Here is a 21,859-nt window from a genome sequence, read left to right as displayed (position 1 = left end):
TTACATGTATCTGGACTTGGAAGGGGGAGGGGGGGGCTAGCTATGTATTCTTTTTTTATTTCAATGTGTAGACTGTAGGAGAGTTTCTTCAGAAAAGGTTTTCATTGGAGGTGTTTTTGCCATGCACGCAGGCATCTGTTTCTATCCATGAACAAGTTGTGTGTCAAATTAATTATTATTACTTGTCACTCGCATTTTTTGCTCGTCCTGGCCATTAATGGCATTAACAGCCAGTGCACGAACTCGCACGAACGTCAAATTTAGTTAGAGGGGCGATATTCTGACGCGTTTTTTTTAATTCTTGGTCACTCAAGTTTAGAAAGAAAGCGGAGAAATCCGAACAATTACCGACCAATCACAAACGTTGTTGCAAATTTGACCTTATGACGTCAAAGAATTTCCCATAATGCAATTATTGCATATAAATAAAAAACTACTATACCAATTGAATAAAAAATATTGCATTCAAATGACATTTTATACCAATTGAATAAAAAATATTGCATTTGAACGAAAATTATACCATTTGAATGAAAAATTATACCATTTGAATGAAAAATTATACCATCTAAATGAAAAATTATACCATTTGAATGAAAAATTATACCATCTGAATAAAAAATATTGCATTTGAACGAAAAGTATACCATTTGAATGAAAAATTATACCATTTGAATGAAAAATTATACCATCTGAATAAGAAATATTGCATTTGAACGAAAAATATACCAATTGAATGCAAAATTATACCATTTGAATGAAAAATTATACCATTTGAATGAAAAATTATACCATCTGAATAAAAAATATTGCATTTGTACGAAAATTATACCATTTGAATGAAAAATTATACCATTTGAATGAAAAATTATACCATCTGAATAAAAAATATTGCATTTAAATGAAAAAATATACCCATTCAAATAAAAAAATATTGCATTTAAATGAAGAAATATACCAATTAAATAAGAAATATTGCATTTAAATGAAAAATATCAAATTTTTGCAACCAATACCATGCCATACCCCTCATATAATAAATGTTGTTAGTAGTATTATAGGTGATTTAAACTGTGTAACTGTGTTTGTTTATTTTGCTATCTTCTGCAGACTGGAAAAAATGCACATCAAAATCCAGGTAAGTTTTTAATTTTCTGAAACATAGACTACATATAACTGTTATATATCTAGGTCCTGCCATGCCTTAAAACTTTCCTAGAGGCATCAGTTTGTCTGTACTCATAGAAGATTTTGTTGTGTAAACACGGCCATATTTTTCAATTCCTTTTGATGAACCTTAAATACTTTTTGAGGATACCTTACCATTTATGATAGAATTCAATATTTTATGCAGTGATGATATATAAGTGTATGAATAATCTAGCACCTGAATATTTATCTGAACTATTTTCAAGCTGTTCAACTGTTAATAAATATGCATTAAGATCATCTACCCAAAATAATATATTCATTCAACGATATGGAACTATTTATGGTAAAAGAACTTTTAAGTATTCTAGAACCTTGTTGTGGAATTCTTTGCCTTTAAATTTGAAAGAAAGTATAAAAGTGTAAATATTTTTAAAGCAACCTGTCAATCGTATCTATGAAAGATACAAGAAGAGAACTTTTTGTAGTTAAAATGCTATAACTTTACTGTAGTCATACTTTTTACATGTCAGCAGTATTGGTCTATTCTGTACTATCTTGTACACATGTAGTGTAATAGCATTTTGTTTTGTTTATCTTTGTGTATGTATAAATATAGCATGTAGATGTAGAAGGCAATGGGGTGGATTAACCGTTTTGTTATCTGTGTTACCTTCTGAAAATAAAGAATTTATTATTATTATTATTTGCAATTATCCCCCCTTAACATATAAATTCAGAGTCAAACGACAAGAAAACAGATTGCAACCTTACCTTATCGCTGAATCTTTGAGTATTTAATATTTCCGCTTTGTACGATGCAATCGATTGATATTTTATTCACATAAATTTGTCGTTTTACAATATTTTTACAGTGTATAATCAATTACTTGCGATGTGTCCAACTAGAGGAGAAGGCTGGAGTTCACCTGGAATCATCGAACCGTAATCTCATGTGAGCTGTAGAGAGAAAGTTATTCAATTTTTTATCGTGTAAGGTAAGATACATTTTACATTTATTTGTTAAATTTATTCAATACTCAAGACAAGAAATAACAAGAAATGTAGGCTTCGTAATATTAATCAATATTGATCTATTTATATCCCATTGTTTTATAATGTTATGATCTTGATATATGCCACTTGGTTTGAAAATAGAACTGTGCTAAAAATGCGGCGTAGTATTTAATTTATATCATACATGTTGCAAAGAAATCGTTCAACATGTAATGTTGTAGAAAGTATTTAAAAAGATATTATTTACGCGCAAGAAATTTCTATATCACTTGATTTTATTGAATGTTACTTGTTTTAAGGTCAATGACCCTTTCTGTAGGCGTGTGTATTACGTAATTTTCAAAGTGCCACACTATCAAAACAGTAAGAATACAGAACAAAAGTGACGCGCTATTTTGTACACATACAAAAGGGAAAGAAACGTTGTTCAAAGCAATGTTGTTAAATGTTTTATTGCATTTAATAGGAAATGGGGATTTGGTGGCAAATAAAGCCAAGATTTTTGTCAAAAAAACGACAGACTTTATTACAGAGATTTTCGTTATAAAATTTAAACATAGATTACTCACTTGTTTTTCCATGATGTGCTAGCGTTTATTATCTACAAAAAGTCCACTTCATTTGAACTCCTGTGGATAGTTGCCTCATTGGCAAATCATACCACATCTCCTTATTTTCATATTATATACCGGACTTTTAAACTAATGTTTTCCTGAATATGCATGAAATATTTGTCACTGGACGTTAAAAATAACCCACCAACAACCAATCAATTTAAACTCGTGTTAAATAAGGGGGGAAAATGCATGCTTAGCGACAGATTAAAATGAATGGTAAATCCTCAAAAATTCCTCCTGTTGACAGTAGATTATAAAGGTATGCTTTAGTTTTCTAATTTTACATAACCTTTAATAGTAAAAGTCATAGGAGTGAACTTAAGGTGATAGTCTCTACAAAGTTATTACTTTGCTGCAGGGTAAATGTATCAGTGTATTCGAAGTAATACATGTATGAATGTCAAATATGATTGTATAACAAGATGTATAGTCTATTATTTTTAATGAAATACACATTTGTCTGTAATGAAATAAAATACTGTTACCAATTGTCCAGATTGTGTTACACACACTATTCTACAAAAGTAGCGGTTCTCTGGTTAGAAGAGGACGAATATAAAGAAGAAGTTATAGTTTCGATTTTATGATAATTGATTTTACTTAAAGGGGCATTAGCTACGAGATATAGACAAATATTTTTTTGTTCGATCATTAATGGAAGTGATATAGTGAAATAATAATTCGCTTTTAGCAGCCAATTGTCAAAATAAAATAAGAAACATCGCTGATGAATTTTTCACTTGCAAATGAATATATTTATATCGGGTTATATGACCGTCGGCAGTCTTCGGAGGCCACCTCGAAGGTTAATTAGACGACGTCTAGACAAAAATACACACGAAACGTATTATCGAGTCCATACATTGTTAATTGTTTATTTTAGACTTTTTGTAATTTGGATATAGGTTTTAGTATGTTATAAATCAAATATGGGAATTTGAGTCTAATCGGTGAACATGAATTTGATAGCTAATGCCCCTTTAATAATTGATGTACTGCTATCTCTGTGCTTAGGATTGCTGAACAAAGGCCAAGATAAAAACCAAGATAAAGATAATACACAAGTTTCATTGCCATTATAAGTCTGTATAGACAGTTGTCATGGAGTCAAACGAAAGAGTCAACTTTCTCAAAGGTTTGTATAAACAAATTAGTATTATGTTTCATACAGAGGATATTTTTACTCATTTATGTTTTTCAATACAAACGTTTTAGTAAAACATTTAAAATAACCAGTTTCAGGGTTTACCACATGAGACTGGATCCCCACCCCCCAAAAAATGAAAATAAATTTTACAAAAAAAGTCTGCTCATTAACAGATGAAAATAAATGATCAATTCCTGTGCCCTTCCCCAGAATATCAAATGGTTGTCCTGATAAAGTCTTACAAAAATACAGCCAACCATAAAAAAAAATATTAAAAATGTGCTTGTAAAAATATATTGTTCAGTCTCTTTTGGGATTTAAAAGAAATGAATGTTTTACAAACATTTGATACAATTATATCAGGTAAATTTTTTATCACAAATTACAGATTGTCGTTTTGGGGTTGGTGTTGTCTTTTATTTTTACTTATTCCCGATTGGTATTTTTCTCTCTCTTTAGAGGATTTTATTTCTCTAAAATGACGATTTTTGATAAATTTTAGCGTTTTTGCTTGAAAGTGATAAATATCATAGATATAGAAAGTATCAACAGTCAAAAAAAAATCACTAGTTTATGATCTACAATTTGAGACGATGACTGAAACAACCAGTCGACTTCTTAAAGAAGTTAGTGCCCTTTAATAACACTTTGTATCCACATTTATGGTGTTATAAGCCTTTTATATCGAAAACTACAAAAGACAGATAGAAACTGTAAACAGCAAAACTATATATAGTAAATGTCTATATATCTATATATATATCATCTTAAAATTGCTTACTGACGGCTGAAACTATATCTTACTTCTTATAGTGTAATATGTAACCTTATTCACAGCTGGTCCAATCAGTGACGCAAATGTGAACTTGCACACTCACGGTCATCAACACGGGGACCACCACGAACACGGACACACTCATGAGATAATGGAAAATCCAGGAACGTTTTCGAGTCGGGACCAACCTTTATATCGTACTGACTGGAAGCAGGTGATTTTTCAATTATTAATTTGTACGTGGTCCCTTCAAAGACATACATGTATAATTTAATACAATATATGTATCTGGCCCCTCAGACTGTAGGCATGTTTTCGGTTATTTGTGGCGTGCATGTGTTCCCTCCAGAGACATACATGTATAATACAATATATGTTTCTGGTCTCTCCGACTCTTAGGCATGATTTTGGTTATTTGTGGAATATGATTTTGAACAGTCTTATTTGCGTATACCAGCGGCGTAGCTTCCGTCAAGAAAACAGAGAGAGAGGGGGAAGAAAGATAAAATGTACAACGTGTATTTCTCGTAGATGATTCCAAATGAAAAAACAGTTTATGAACGTATCCCAAATTCTTTAAATGTTAAAAGCTACCTATGTCACTGACGCTTACATCGGAACCATCCTGTGTTTTCACACTCAAGATACCGTTCCCGCTTTATTTTGTTCTTTGTTTTTTTGTTTTTTTTATTTGGGGGGGGGGGGGGGGGATGGGGAAATGGGAACCTTCAACAATATTTCCCTTTTATTGGCTATGGGGTATGTAAGAACAGTGGTTATACCTTTTGACCAATAGTGATGTTATATTCAATGTCAGTAATTGCGGAATATTTATCAAACAGTAACAAGGGTATTTATGAAAGATTACTTTTTCAAAAACAGTAAAGCTACCTTATATCTATGATTTCCCCTGTTTCCCCGATACTTGGACATACAACGTAATTTGACAGAGACAGATATACAGAGAGATATGTCGTTAATGTAAGATATATATGTTGTGTTGTGTTCTTTAATGTATATATATATATATATGTATGTTTTAGAGAAGACATTACTAAGTTTTAAAAAAACTTAATTGTGCCTGATTCATTTTTTTTTTATTTTAAACAATCAAATGTGTATATAACCCAAAGCTACGACAAAAAAGTAGATTTTTTTGTTCCTTATAATGATAATTTTCCTTTTTAACCGGATTTTCAAAGTAAAAATCGGTTATTGATTTGGCGATGTATGGCGGGTGGGCGGGCGGCTGCCAAACAGTGTCCGTTCATTCACATGAAAACGCTTTCAAATTTAGATATGTTGTTCCCTGTGACTAAATGAAGGTCAAGTTCAGTTTTCACGATTTTAGCTTTTTTCGTTAGTCAGTTATAATAGCCCTTTTCCAAGAATTCAATTTTTGATGAATTAATCCATTTCTGTACGAAGGGAAATAACTCATTTTTAAAAAGATTTTTAAAAGACATTGTATGATAAATGACATTTTGGATTTTTTTTGCTTTTCTTTGGTAAATTGTTTGAACAATTTTGTGGTAGGTTCGTTTGTTATTCTGTAGAAACTACTAGTAATTGTCTGAGTGTGTGATAATTTTAATTTTTACTTGATCCATTTTCAGACTTGCAAATTCATTAGATAATAATCTATTTGTATTAAATGATATATTTCATTACATTACATTGTGTAGATAAAGTTGTAGAATTTCATAGATAAGTTGCAGATCTTTATTAGTTTGTTACAAATGGAAAAAAAATATTGGGAACTATTAACTATATATATAAAGTTTGATTACACTAAGTGTTTTTAAATGATTTTCACCTCTTATCAAGATAACACACCATCTGGTAATTGTCAATCACCCAATTATAATTGTAGTGACAGATTTATTTGAAAACTATTAATCATATTAGATTATAATTTGAAAATAACTATAACATCATATCTAATTTTAGAGAACTATAGTTAAATCATATCTAATTTTAGATTTACATTATTGGTTCATGGAAATAAAGTTATTTCCCTTTGAACAGAAATGGTTTTACTAAGAAGTATTTCATCAAAAATTGAATTCTTGGGGTTCCTTGATATGCTGATTCTAGCAATGTACATAGATATTGGATATTGGACCATAATAATTTTTCAGTTCTTTGACCACATTTATTTTGTGTCACAAACCTATGTTGTATCAAATATTCAATCACAATCCAAATTCAGAGCTGTTTTAAGTTTAAATATTGTGCCCATACTTGCTCAACTGTTCAGGGTTCGACCTCTGCAGGAAAATCCGGTTTGCTGTATCTCTGACAGCCTCTTGTTTTGACTGCAATGTAACTTTGGTCCCTTCTTACTGTGTGTATATGTCCCAACTCGTGCCCGTGTCTGTAGTGACGTTTTAGATTTCAATGAACGTAATCCATGAATAACTGGAAAATCATTGAATCGGGGATTTTGTAACCGCAAATAATCTTAAAAACCCTTTACTAAGATATTTCATGGATACAAAGATTAAGTTTGAAAACCAAGCTTTACCTGTATAAACCTGATTACAAAGGAAGAAGGGGATGTTGTTTATAGAGCTAGTAAACTAATTTATGATACATGTAACTTATACTTTAAGGTTATCAATTTTTAACACTATAGTTAAATCTTGAATATTGTTTTGTCGGTACCAACACCAATATTTATTTTGATTTCTTAGATTAAACATAACTAAATATGTATTGTGTAACAATTATAAACACTTATTGTTCTACATCCTGTCGATACTTATATTTTGGCATTGTACATGACCATGCTTTTTTCAGACCAGTGGCGGATCCAGAGGGGGGTTCCGGGAGTTGGAACCCCCCTTTTTTTTGGACGATCAATGCATTTGAATGGGGACATATAGTTGGAACCCCCCCCCCCCCCTTTATCCTGGGTTGGGACCCCCCCTCCCCCCTTTTAAAATGGCTGGATCCGCCCCTGCAGACTGTATATGATGTCTTTACACAAAACCGTTAGATGTGTCCTGCATGATTGTTATTTAAGTCTGGGAAAACATGATTTATGTATTACATTGTATTTAAAATTGGTTTTGAACTAGCTTTCAGAGAACACAGCCAGTATAATAATTCTTAGATCGGTACAGGCTGCTGTAACTTAAAAACATCTACAAAAACAGATTAGAATATGCGACCTTCTGTATGTGCCTGTCCCAAGTTAGGAGCCTGTAATTCAGTGGTTGTCATTGGTGCTGTCTGTCATAGATATTTATTTTTTTTTGTTGTTGTTTTGTTAATGGCTTTTTATATAAATCAGGTCGGTGGTTTTTTTTCCCGTTTGAATTGTTTCACATTTTTATGCCCCCGCCGAGTGGTGCGCGAGCAGTAGGGGTTAGCCTTGTCCATCCGTCCGTCCGTACGTCCCGAAATTGGTTTCTGTTCGCTAACTATAGTTTGCTTCAACCATATGTTCTGAAACTTATAATAATGCTTATTACCACCAAAAGATCGAATTTGGGTGGCGTCTATTGAACGCCACAGCTGTCTTCTGTGGAACTCTGATGTTACTTTATGTTGTTTTATTATTACTTGATGATATTTTGTCTTTACTTAATATGGTTTTGACATTACGTAATGATGTTTTGATATAACTCAATATGGAATAGTCATTATTTAATGATATTTCGATATTACACGATATGGTTTCGTATTGACTTGATATAGTTTTGTCATTCCTCAATATGGTTTTGTCATTACTCGATGTGGTTTCACCATTATTTAATGTGGTTGTGTCATTAGTCAATGTGGTTTTAACATTACTTGATGTGAATGTGACTTAACGTTATGTAGTTGTTTCATTACATGATGTGGTTTTGTTATTTTGTAATGATGATTTGCCTATTCTTTATATGGTTTTAACATTACGTAATGATGTTTCAAAATTTGACGATTTTACACTACATGATGTGTTTGTTTCATTATTTGATGTGGTCCTGTCATTCTTTGATGTGGTTATCCCATTACTTGATGAGGTAAAACCACGTGACCAATTCGGAAAAAATATGTTCTATTTTTAAACAGATTTCAATATATCGTTTGTTTAATGTGCTTTGGATGGACATGTATCGCTATCCATTGAGTTAAAGTTCAAATTAAAGTTCGAGTGGTTGTTCAGAGTTATTTGGTATGAAAAAGGGGAACGGCAGACAATAATAAGAAAAAAAGTATTAAAAAGTTTACAGTATTTCGGACATAATTGGGATATCCCCAAACCACTTGGTCCTGTTGTTTTTATCCTAAGTTCTCAAACGGAAGCAGTATTTTTGTAATAAATTTGTAAAATATTCCACGAAACCCTGTGACTCGCCTGATATTGCTGCTGTAAGTGTAAAAGCGTCATGTTGATCGGCTGTACATTTATCTATAATACATTAATCGGTAAAAAAAAAAAAAAATTTAAAATGTTTTTCTGTAGATGCTTTTTCTTGAAATTGAGGAATAACTCCTATACAAGTTTTAAAACACTTCATGGAGGTTTACAAATGTATCATGTCAAAACAGTTTAATTCGGTTTTATTTAACTAAAACAAAACTGTATGGTTTTCAACAATGAGCAAAACCCATACCCTATAGTAAGCTATAAAAGGTCCCGAAATGAAAAAAGTAAAAAACTTGAAACCTAACGATCTATAGATAGATAGATACTTTATTCTCTAAAAACTAAATACAAGTTTACAGAGAAACATACAATATAAATACAGATACAATAGTCGAGGTAAACAAATACAGTGTGATATTCTAAAAGTACAAAATTATGATGGCATACATGTTTAGTAACATGTATAATGAAAGGTTAAACTCAATAGAAATTAAAAAAATGGAGATGGAGACGCCGACGCCACTATCGACGACGAAATATAGGTTTGTTGTTTCTCACTGCCGCTACATTGATGTCGCAGGCTCGACACAAATCAAAAGACTTGAACTTTATTGTTAACAAATGAAACACTTCAAATCAACTCACACTAAAGTTACAGGGAAACGGGAGGAGGGGGGCTCGGACTAAGCGATAAAGCATCAATACTATAAAATAAGAATTCTCCGATTCTTTTTTAGCGTAAATGATCATTTGAACTTATACGAATATCAATCTTTTATTTGTAATCAATTGAATTCACTGATCTACCTCGCACTGATTGAAAAATAAACTTTTTGGAATATCTGTTTCACGTGTGACGACGGACATGTTCCAGTGGTCGTAACCATAATACCGTCATCTTTTCCTTGAATTTAAACTACCAAATAAAACCAAATCACTGGGTTTGTACTTTCTCGAATAACACGACGGGTGCGTTTCTGGAGCATCCGAGATCACCCCGATGGATTTATATTACCCAGTCATACCGATCTATTTAATCAGTCAAATGAAACTGTTTTGTATGCCACCGCAACTGAAAGTTGGGGGCATATTGTTTTACCCCTGTCCGTCCGTCCGTCTGCCCGTCCGTCCGTCTGTTCGTCCCATTATGGGTATATAGTTATTCCGCATAACTCCTCCTACAGTTTGAATCCTAGGAAGTTTTCTCTTTACTGTCTGTTTGTACATATATTGAAGGTGTGCATGTGGTCAGGGTTTTTATTTTTATTATCTTTTGCTCTTTTGGGAGATAATTGAACTTTTTTTGTCATTTTGGGGGTATAAGCGGTTAAATGAGTTGAGTGCGGGAGCATCACTTTGTCTAGTTTACATTTTTTTCTCGTGTTGTGCTGTTACAAAATTGTAACAGTCCGATGTAAGGTTAGGATTTAGCGCTCACATACATGTTAAACTCCGCCACGTGCACTTTTTTTATGTACCTGCCCCATGTCAGGAGCATGAAGTTCAATTGTTGTCGTTGTATAAATGTGTGTAATTTATTTTTGTAGATTGTTTATTTATAAATAAGACCGTTTGATTTTTCGTTTAAATTTTTTCACATGGTGCATGGTGGCCTTTTGTAGCTGACTATACGGTGTGTTGAAGGCTGTACGGTTGCCTATATATGATTTCTTGCATCCACTGCATATAAACTCTGGTGGATAGTTGTCTCATTGTCAATCACACCACATCTAACTTTATTTCAACTTCTATGTTGCGTTTTGTATACTGTAACATTGTTTATCTTTTGTACGCATACCCCGGAGCCCTCTTTTCGGAAGCCCGAGCAAAAGTCCTTGTTCCGCGATAGAAAATTTAATTACGAACTCATATAAGATAGCTCGAATTTCAACTCAAAATCTTAATTAATCTAAATGAGACTTAAATTCGAATCTTACTCAAACTCTACCTCAAAAAGTGACTCAAATTTAATGTTGTAACTAGAACTCTATACCTTTAAATGTGACTCAAACTCGAAACTCAATGCTAACTTAAACTTTAATTCTAATGACTTGAATTCGAAATCGAAGACTAACTCAAAGTTTAACTCAAACAGTAACCCGAACTTTAATTTGAACTCTAATTCGATGGATGGCCACACTCATCCAAGGCACATACAACCTGGAAATCTATCTAAAAATAGAACAGGTTTTTCCGAATTGGTCACGTGATTTTACCTCATCAAGTAATGGGATAACCACATCAAAGAATGACAGGATCACATCAAATAATGAAACAAACACATCATGTAGTGTAAAATCGTCAAATTTTGAAACATCATTACGTAATGTTAAAACCATATAAAGAATAGGCAAATTATCATTACAAAATAACAAAACCACATCATGTAATGAAACTACTACATAACGTTAAGTCACATTCACATCAAGTAATGTTAAAACCACATTGACTAATGACACAACCACATTAAATAATGGTGAAACCACATCGAGTAATGACAAAATCATATTGAGGAATGACAAAACTATATCAAGTCAATACGAAACCATATCGTGTAATATCGAAATATCAGTAAGTAATGACTATTCCATATTGAGTTATATCAAAACATCATTACATAATGTCAAAACCATATTAAGTAAAGACAAAATATCATCAAGTAATAATAAAACAACATAAAGTAACATCAGAGTTCCACATAAGACAGCTGTGGCGTTCCATAGGCGTCACTTTCATCGTTCCTTTATAAATAGCAAATTTGGCAAATTTGTCGTATCCGCTCTTTAACTTTACTTTGCCACAACCAAATGTTCTGATTCTTATATACAAAGCTTACTACCACCAAAACAGATGAAGTTCGAATTTAGTCGGTTCTCGAGTTACCCCATTACTGTTTGTTATTGAACAATGAGATCCCTTAAACACTCAAGCAATCTCTAATGAAAACAAACAGAAACAAACGTCATTAAGTTTCAATGAAAACAAAACGTCAGTAGGTATGAATTAGATCATTGACCTGGCATGGACACATTCTTCTTTTATTTCATGCCATGTCGATTTATAACTGACTATACGGTATGGGCTTGCCTCATAGTTGAAAGCCGAACGGTGACCTATAACTGATTAAATTCGCATCATTTGGACTCTGTTGGATAGTTGTCTAATTGTCAATTATACCACATCTCCTTATTTTATATATAGAACAGGACTAATTACATTTAATTTAAAGAAGATATTTGCCAAAATTTTCCCATGTCATTATTTTTAACTAAACTTAATAATATACATCATTAAAACAGAAACCCCTCGGTTTAATCGCAATTGAAATTTGTTATGTAATATTGTGCAATGAGATGGTCTGATTTCATACTTTTTATTGTGAAGATCTCAAGATTAATTTGACACCTGTTCAGAATGTAACAAGAGGTAGCTAGTAATAACGTATAATATAACTTTGATATATTTAACATGTTTAAGGAATGACTGTAATATTTGTTCTGTCTATGGAGAAATAACACAAAAAATATGGTGCACACTGAATAACCCGCGTAGTGGGTTATTCAAAAGTATGTACCACTGTCCGTCTGTACGTACGTCCCAAAATTGGTTTCCGTTCTCTAACTTTAGTTTGCCTCAACTAAATGTTTTGAAACTTATACACAATGCTTATTACCACAACACACAGATCAAGTTTGAGTTTTGAAGGCGTCACTTTTCCCGTTCTAGAGTTATGCCCCTTTACAAATGGAAAAATTCCTGAAATATTTATTTCTGTTCTCTAACTTTAGTTTGCCTCAACCAAATGTTATGAAACTTATGCGCAATGCTTATTAACACAAAATTCAGATCAAGTATGAATTTGGGTAGCCTCACTTTTACAGTTCTTGAGTTATATCCCTTTATAACGTTATATGCAAGCGGGGGCAGCATCTTTATTTTAGGCTATTTCGAATAGACAGAAAATTTTTACAGTCAGTCCTTAAAATTTAATTCTAAATTCCAATTTTAAGGAGTAAATCATAAAAAACGTTCATGACGTCACGGTCACATTACAAAATTATGTCTATGAGCTGATAGACAAAAAACTTTCAACTAATGAGAAGACGTGTTACACCTAAAATAAAATTATTATCTAAGGAGAGAATATAGTTTTCGAATATATATTGGCAATTTCTTATATAGTTCAGTATGCAAAATGACAAGACCCTTCCATTTTGACATAGTTTGGATTATTTCTATAATATTTTGGTACATTCTGGTTTCTTTATTCTACAATATATGTTTTTTACAATGAGTAATTATTATACATAATATTGATCACAAATATGATTTTTGAATAAATTACTGACGAACTTAGAAATTGTTTTGACTCCTACTAGTATATATATATGAACATGAACATGAACTATGTTTTGTATGTGAAAACTACGAGTAGAGGGCACGAATAATTTTTTTTCTTCACTAAAATAAGTTTTTGCTATATGAGCAAAAACATGTTCTCTTATGTCAAATTAGCTGCAATAATGAAGATATTTATTAAAATATGTATTAACGCAGAACATGAAAAATAGGAAGGAGCCAATAACCAGGAGTCGTGTGCAAAAACCAACAAATAATACTATAGCAAAAGCAACATAAACCCATTAAAGAACTCATGTGATCCGGAAGGGTAAAGTAGGTCCTGTTCCAGGAATGACATCCGTTGTGTTAACCATGACTGTGATGTCATAACCGGGATAGGATTGAGGCTATTACATATGAATCATATCTATGAGAAAGATATCGAATAACGTCAACAATATCAAGAAGGCGTCAGTAATGTATATTCGAAAATGTTACTTCAACTGTTTAAAAAGCATTTTGAACTTTCGGTTCAATGGGTCATTGTAAGCAAAAAAGCTCTATCAGGAAAACCAGATGCCCTGGAATATTGTATCAACTTGGAGATATATGAGTCTTATGTAGACGAAGCACTCGTCTTGCGCACTAACTTAAAAGCTTACAAATGCTCGACTTTGAGCGTTCCTGTGAAAGTAGAATCATGTGCAAAACAGTGTAGACGAGACCATTGATTGGCGCGCTAAAATATCCCATTGACTGGGTCAGATTAGGTGAACGTTCGTCTCTAACGCCCACAACTCACGACGTATTTATTACAGACATTTAAAACTGTGGGGTTGCCAAAGGGTCTCAGTGCCTAAATAAAATAATTCGAAAAAACTAATCAGGAATAACCTTTGTGTTTTGATTTATATTGAATACTTAAACGTTCTTTACTTGTGTTTTTGTTATGTTTTGATAATCAATTTTTATGATATCGCACGTTCTTTCAGCAAAAAAGGATTTAACTGGCTTTAAAAGTTACAATGCATGTGTTGATTATTATCTTTTTTTCGGACGTCAAAGCGATTTAACAATTGCGGTTGTCTAATTATGTCATCTTTTAACTTTTATCTGGTCAAAATTTTATTTTAGAACGAATGCATGATCAACTTTGAAAAGTGTGCAAACACAAAACATATAGACAAAATATACTTCTTTCCTGTCTTTTTCGTACTTGCAAGTTATTAGCCAGTAATAGGGCTATTTGGATCAAGCCTTGTGAAATTTGTATTTACGTTTTTGAATAGGTAAAATGTATAGTTTGGTGAACTTTTCTGCTAACTACTATACTTGTGAAAAAACCCTTGGCAACAGAAACCTATTCATTTTTTTTTTAATCGACCCAATTTACATAGTATAAATGGACGACTTCGTACATTTTATGATCGCAAATAAATTATGTATATAATATACTGTGGCAACCCCACAGTTTGAATGTTTATAATAAATACGTCGTGAGTTGTGGGCGTTACAGACGAACGTTCACCTAATCTGACCAGTCAATGGGGGTATTTTAGCGCGAAAATCAATGGTCTCGTCTACACTGTTTTGCACATGATTCTAAATCCAGAAAAACGCTTCGGACGCGCATAATTTATAAAGGGGTATTTTCATTTTCTATTAGTTTTTAGAATTGTATTTTTATGACAATTTTACATCAACTTTTTACAAATACTTATTTTGTAGAAAGTTTTACGGTGATAGCTGTTTTTCTATTTTAATTAATCGGATTTTATCTTTTCATGGTTTGAGTTTTTATTTTAGTCATGGTGTTTATCATTCGTCATAACAAATTAAAATAGATACAATTTTTTGTAACATGTTTATGAAGATAAATGTTCTTCACATACCTAAAACATGTTTCTTAACTAAGAATACATGTAATATATAGACACACATTGTTCGCAAGTATAAGACACAAGTTCTCCCGGATTAACCACAAACTCAACGGTCAAGGCCAGTAAAACAGTTGTCTAGAAAAAAAATCCTCAAAAGAGAACGAGTTTCGGCCTGGGCTTGCAGTCAAAAAGTTATTCAAGAAGACGTTCTAAACCGAACCTTACACCGAAAACCTGTATAGAATTTAAACTAAAATCTTGTGCAAAGGCCAAACAATGAATATTCTTCTCAAACTATGAATCAGTCCCGATGGGGTTAGGTTTATACCAGTTTGACTGCATTAAAATGAAAAGGAAACTTTATAAATAGTGCGCGTCCAAAGCGCTTTTCTGAATTTCTATACATCAGGAACGCTAAAAAAAATTGAAAGCCAATGATATATATATATAAAAAGTAAAATAACAAAAAAACCGAACTCCAAAGAAAATTCAAAACGGAAAGTCTCTTAACAAATGGCAAAATCAAAAACTCAAACACCATAAACGAATGGAAAACAACGGCCACATTCCTGATATATAAATAATTGAATACTTGATGAGCTATATGACCATTGCATGGTTAAAAGAATCGCCAAATTAAAACGTACTAAACAATGGCAATTCAACCAATGACGTAACGTTATTTTTATTTTGGTGTACGAACAATGAGATTACCCATAGTACTTTAGATTATGAAAAGGTGAATTGGAAAAAACTGAAGGCATGTTTACATTCCTTATTCTCGTTACCTCAGATGAGACGTACTTCTATAAACAAGTTCTTCTGTTACAGAGAGCCTTTACAGTAGGAATAGGTGGCCCAGTGGGGTCGGGAAAGACTGCCACGGTCCTTGCCATATGTAAACATCTTAGAGATAAACACAGTATATGTGTTGTTACTAATGATATCTTTACAAGGTAAGTAGAAAGTAAAATAACAAAAATACCGAACTCCAAGGAAAATTCAAAACGGAAAGTACCTTATCATATGGAAAAGTCAAAATCTCAACACATCAAACGATTGGAAAACAACTGTCATATTCCTGACTTGGCACAGGCATTTCCTTATGTAGAAAATGGAGGATTAAACGGTTAAACCTCTCACTTGTATGACAGTTGACCTGTTGGTAGGATAACTGCGATTTCTGGAGTTTTATTTTCCAGTTTATGACATTGAACAAGAACATTATTAAGAAGAACGTAGCTTATATTCTTACGTGAATACTGTCTGAATTGAATTCTTATCATTGTTATACATTTTTTCTTCTCAGTACGTATCAGAGACATATAATACATGTATTATAATTATGCCCCTGTAGGTATGAAATACTATAACGGTTTCCGAAAATTAAAACATCACCGAAAAACAAAATGGAAATCGGTCGAGAAGAATAAAAATGTCGCAATGTAAATCGTGACTAGGTTCAAATTTAATCAAGCGACAATAACAAAGGAGGCAGCATTCTGTTTGTTTATATTTCTATCACACTCAAATTGTGTGGCAGATATTGCAAACGATACTAAGTTTTCTAAATTTTAAACAAGTACGTACGCAATAAATAATATGTGTTTTCTGAATGTGTTCTCGTAAAAGGGAAAATAACTGCAAGAACAGTTGTTAATTTTAATCATTCTGAGACACGTGTGGCACATGATATTGAAATACCAATAAAAGTCTTACATTATAAGAGGGTGTGAATGGGGTTTACAGAATAGAGAATAATGGGCAAAAAATATAAAAAAATAGAGAATAATGTGGTGCTAAAATATAAAGAATAGAGAAAAATGGCCTACAAAATTAAAGAATACAGAAATGAAGGACACCCCATCCAGACCCTCTAATAATAATAGGTCTTTACAACACTGTGAGGGATGTTGATTTTCTGAAAAAACAAAAAAAACGTGTTAAAGATCTATAAATACTTTCAGGGAAGACTGGGAATTTTTAGTCAGAAATAAAGCCTTACCTGAGGAAAGAATGACAGCAGTAGAAACTGGTGGGTGTCCCCATGCTGCCATTAGAGAGGTATTAAATAGCTGTAGAATTGGTATAATAGAACAGAAAGGATATTGGTTATCCATCCATGATACAAAATCAGAACATGTACACCAAAAAAACTTATAAAGCATAGGAACAGCGCTTTTATTGCTGTTCTTCGTCTCTTCTTCAAGGTTGTTTCTGTAACATAGTGCGATGTTTTATGCTTTTACAATGTTTCTACTATTAAAAGCAGTTGAAGTGCCAATTAGTCAATGCTGATGAGCACGTCTTTGTTACTTTTAACGTTGGTTTCCTTCTATGTGATGTATAAGATGACATTAGATGGGTTTCATTTGTCTTAACTACAATAGCGTCCTGCTTTCTTTGATAATGAAATATTTGCCACTGGACGTTCAGCAAACAATAATCAACCATCCTCGTGTATTACTATCATCGTGTACTGTTCCTCTCCGATTCGTACATGTATTGATCACCACGACTGGGACTACCAGTGGAACAAGAACTGTTTGGTATTTAGAAGCACCTGTATTCACACTTAGTTGTGACCTATTGATTCCAAATATTAGAATCGTATAATAATTTTTAAGTGAGGTTTGTGTTGCATTTACTATAGTTTTCTGCGTTATATTTTGTGATATTTTCTTTCCGATGTCTCTGTTATTGGTATTAGATGCGGTCTTGTCTATCCTCTGTTCTGAAAGAAAACAAACTTGGTTTCCTTTTCAATCTTTTAGAACCGATCTTTGTTAGAGTTATACTATTTACATGTGCTCCTTTATGAATTTTGGTAATGAATAAGATTAAACAAGCGTCACCCACCGATACACTATTACATGATGCTTTTTCACTAATTATCATAATGACTTGTAGCTCACCAAGACAGTACTTTCCTATAATCGATTTTTTTTAATTTATTGGAGTCAACTTGAGGAATAAGCTTTATATGAGCTTTGTGATTTCATGTGTTTTAGTAATTCAAACGTATATGTATGAACAAAATATTATTTTCGTTATATATACTTGTAGGACTATTCTTTGAATATGGAGGAAGTCAGGGATCTCACAAGAAAGTTTGACCCGGAAGTAGTTATAATAGAATCTGGGGGTGATAATTTGGCAGCGAATTTTAGCAGAGAATTAGCCGATTATATTATTTATATAATCGATGTAGCAGGGGGTGACAAGATTCCTAGAAAAGGTGGCCCAGGCATTACACAGAGTGATTTGTTAGTGATAAATAAAACAGATCTCGCAGAGGCCGTCGGAGCTGATCTAAAAGTAAGTTCCAAAGATAAAAATATGAAATTTATAAAAAATAAAAAAAAAAAAAAAAAAATTTTTTTTATTATGAAACTGAAAATGAGTCATACTTGGAAATAGTGCATCTGTGTTGATATTTCTCTCATGGTTTGATTAAGAAAAATGAAGCCTACATGTATTGCCTTTTAAAAATGATTCCAAAACTATACCGTAACTCTTATTTAATCGGTTTTTTTTTTGGAAAGTTTGCTATAGCTTGCTATAGCAATATACTTTCCTAAGGCATCGGCCTCAAACGGCTCACAAACACTACTTCGCGGATCTGCGCTGCGCGGAAATTAAAATCCATACACATCTACACGACACAGCAGTTTCTACGTTATGCTTTTATCGGTATTCCCAAGACATGCGTGAAATCCATATATGTTTACCTTCCGACGGGAGTACAATAATCACGGTTTCAAGAGTTTCCTCCCGTTCTCCGGTTGAAGAGAAAATAAATACCGTGTTTAAAATATTTCATGAATGAACATTTTTCGACGCTATTTTTACTACGATTTTTACAAATGTTTATTAAACTTTAAGACGTAAAAGCCCGAGTGTATCGAAAGTAACCTGGTATCTCATCTCGGCCCATACAGACTCTGACTATAACAAACTCGGCCTATTGTTTTTGCTCAGTTCTTATTATTTTTCTTCTTGGGATCTATTTATGGGTATTTTGAGGGGCCTACAGAAGGGAGGGATTTACTAAAGAACCCTATGGGATTTTATTTTTTTTAATTTTCAAATGACTTTAACTTGAAAACAGTAAGTGATAGACACACGCGGTCTTCAGTCATGATCACAGGACAATAAAACAAATAAAATGAAATATAGTTTGAGTCCCTGAGGTCACCCCCTTTCAATTTGAGAATGGGCTTTTATCTTGTAAACGGTCGAGATCCCCACACCTAAACCATATATATTCATGTATGGGATAATAAAACAAATCAAATGAAATATAGCGGGAGTCCCTCTGGGTCCCCCCCACCCCTCCTGTTTGAGAACTTGAAAACGGTCGAGATCCCCATCTTGAAACCATATATATTCTTGTATGGGACAATAAAACAAATCAAATGAAATATAGGGGGAGTCCTTGGGGTCACCCCCACCCCATCCTGTTTGAGAACTTGTAAACGGTCGAGATCCCCACCCCTAAACCATATATATTCTTGTATGGGACAATAATACAAATCAAATGAAATATAGGGGGAGTCCCTGGGGGTCACCCCCACCCCACCCTGTTTGAGAACTTGTAAACGGTCGTGATCCCCACCCCTAAACCATATATATTCTTGTATTGGACAATAACACAAATTAAATGAAATATAGGGGAAGTTAACGGGGGTCACCCCCACCCCACTTCTTTTTGAAAACTTGTAAACGGTAGAGATCCCCACCCCAAAACCATATATATTCTTGTATTGGACAATAACACAAATCAAATGAAATATAGGGGAAGTTAACGGGGGTTACCCCCACCCCACTTCTTTTAGAGAACTTGTAAACGGTCGAGATCCCCATCCCTAAACCATATATATTCCTGATAATGATTTTAAGAAGATTTGAATGACATGCAGGGTTAATCCCTAGTCGTCACTTATGCATATCACTTTACTAGACCAAACCAATTTGAACTGGACTTTGCCCAATGTCAGGCGACCATGGGAATGACTAATTATGGGAGCTTTGTTTGAAAGACTTCGTAACAGCATCCTGTTACAATTATTTCTTGTATTAAGTAAAAAAAAATAAAAAGTCGGAAAAAGCCATTAACCACACAATCTACTAATCTTAGTCCGAGTTTGTTCAATATATAACAATTCAAACAAGAAAACTAACTGCTTAATTAGTAATAATACAATTTTCTAAAAACAAATATGACGGACCTTAATCAATAAAAAAATATTTAATCACAGGCCCTTTACATGGGATGGGCACAGAAAGAAATTAACAGAGCGTTCTGTATATTTGATTATTTTAAATCTACAGATTAAGGTTGCAATAGAAATTATCAAAATTTTACATGACAAACATATGAAAAAAGTGATTTTTGATAATTGCTGATGAGACGATGGTTTAGGGAAAAACACCAAATACATATTTGAAATAATACACATCTACAACCTATTTGAAATAATAAACATCTACAACCTATTTGAAATAATACACATCTACAACCTATTTGAAATAATACACATCTACCGTTGCAAACTTTCCACATGTGCTATCCAGCACTTTGATTGTCTTGCTTTTCAGCAACTGTACAATACTTTTCAGACTGGTTGGCTCTTGGGACATCCAACTGCTGTTCACTTAGGCAAACGCCAAATATTCCTACATTTGGCAAGTCGTTGTCAAAACTCTTTTTACACAGAACTAAATTATATAAGAAGAGTTATATTTTGTTCAATATATTACAGGCCGTTATTAAATTTTTTGACGGATTTTTTAGGTAATGGAAAGGGATGCAGCTATGATGAGACAAAGTGGTCCAACACTATTTACTCAGGCTAAAAACATGGTTGGAATTCCAGAGATATGTGACCTTATAATGACAGCATATAAACAAAGTACCAAGAAATCAACTTAAATAATTATACGATGTTACTTTATACATTTTAACGAAGTTGTTTATGGGAAAAGTACAGATAGTGTAATTTTAGAAGACAGTTACAATGAAATTGACTGAGAGTAACCTTGACGTAAAACGGGGCTTAACAAATATTAAATGTAGTAATGTCAACAGCATGGAATGTATTTCTCATGAAGATAACACCAGAAGCTAACGCTTTTCTTTAAGAAGATTAAAGAAAATGTAAAGGACTATATAAAGTGGTATATGACGTCTTCTTGATCTATAAAGGACATTGCACTATAATATTATTATTATGTTAATGTTGGCTTACAGTATTAATACACTGTTATGTAGATATAATTAAATCTATATTTACTGAAAGCCTTTGTTTTCGACGGCCTATTTTTAACCGCAGTTTGGGATCCTTTTTGTAGAAAAACATCCCCTAGAAGTCAGAACTTGCGTAGGGATATAATACTTTTGCCCATGATCGTGTTATATACCGATTATCGCATATGTCGAGATGCAAATAATACTGATTATCGCATATGTCGAGGTGCAAATAATACAGATTACCGCAAATGTCGAGGTGCAAATTAAAAAGCATGATTGGAAATATTTCCAATAGCCATAAATCCAATGGAGTTAGATCA

The 21,859-nt window shown here is 32.9% G+C and overlaps 2 protein-coding genes across 4 annotated transcripts in view; one reads left to right on the top strand and one right to left on the bottom strand.

Annotated features, from left to right (window-relative positions):
* LOC127719909 (urease subunit alpha-like) overlaps positions 1-2,089 on the bottom strand; it is a 51,166-nt gene extending 49,077 nt beyond the window's left edge. The window contains exon 1 of one of the 2 annotated variants that reach the window (XM_052226275.1): positions 2,040-2,089. The gene's annotated coding sequence lies outside the window, so the exon portion shown is untranslated. Of the gene's footprint in view, positions 1-1,923 lie in introns of both variants that reach the window. The other variant, XM_052226274.1, reaches the window with a different exon arrangement.
* On the top strand, positions 2,026-21,587 carry LOC127719929 (urease accessory protein UreG-like). 2 transcript variants are annotated; one of them, XM_052226303.1, is made up of 7 exons: positions 2,026-2,147; positions 3,798-3,918; positions 4,768-4,919; positions 16,118-16,242; positions 17,254-17,350; positions 18,353-18,604; positions 21,084-21,587. In XM_052226303.1, the coding sequence occupies exons 2-7, from the start codon at positions 3,885-3,887 to the stop codon at positions 21,219-21,221; spliced, it is 798 nt and encodes a 265-aa protein (XP_052082263.1). In that variant the 5' UTR covers positions 2,026-2,147; positions 3,798-3,884; the 3' UTR covers positions 21,222-21,587. The 2 variants fall into 2 exon arrangements, with proteins under 2 accessions (XP_052082263.1, XP_052082264.1); XM_052226304.1 differs by having other exon boundaries at positions 2,066-2,142.
* Positions 21,588-21,859: the final 272 nt, after the last annotated feature.

Source organism: Mytilus californianus, unplaced genomic scaffold (genome assembly GCF_021869535.1).
Source record: "Mytilus californianus isolate M0D057914Y unplaced genomic scaffold, xbMytCali1.0.p SCAF_11, whole genome shotgun sequence".
Lineage (NCBI taxonomy): Eukaryota > Metazoa > Mollusca > Bivalvia > Mytilida > Mytilidae > Mytilus > Mytilus californianus.
Note: the sequence above shows the minus strand (reverse complement) of the source record. Positions and strands in the feature narration are given on the sequence as shown.

Excerpts from the sequence above, each read along its gene's own strand:
- LOC127719929 (XM_052226303.1), top strand. The coding sequence starts at position 3,885 with ATGGAGTCAAACGAAAGAGTCAACTTTCTCAAAG. Across the intron at positions 3,919-4,767 it reads AAGAGTCAACTTTCTCAAAG|CTGGTCCAATCAGTGACGCA; the intron begins GTTTGTATAAAC and ends CCTTATTCACAG. Across the intron at positions 17,351-18,352 it reads CCCATGCTGCCATTAGAGAG|GACTATTCTTTGAATATGGA; the intron begins GTATTAAATAGC and ends ATATACTTGTAG.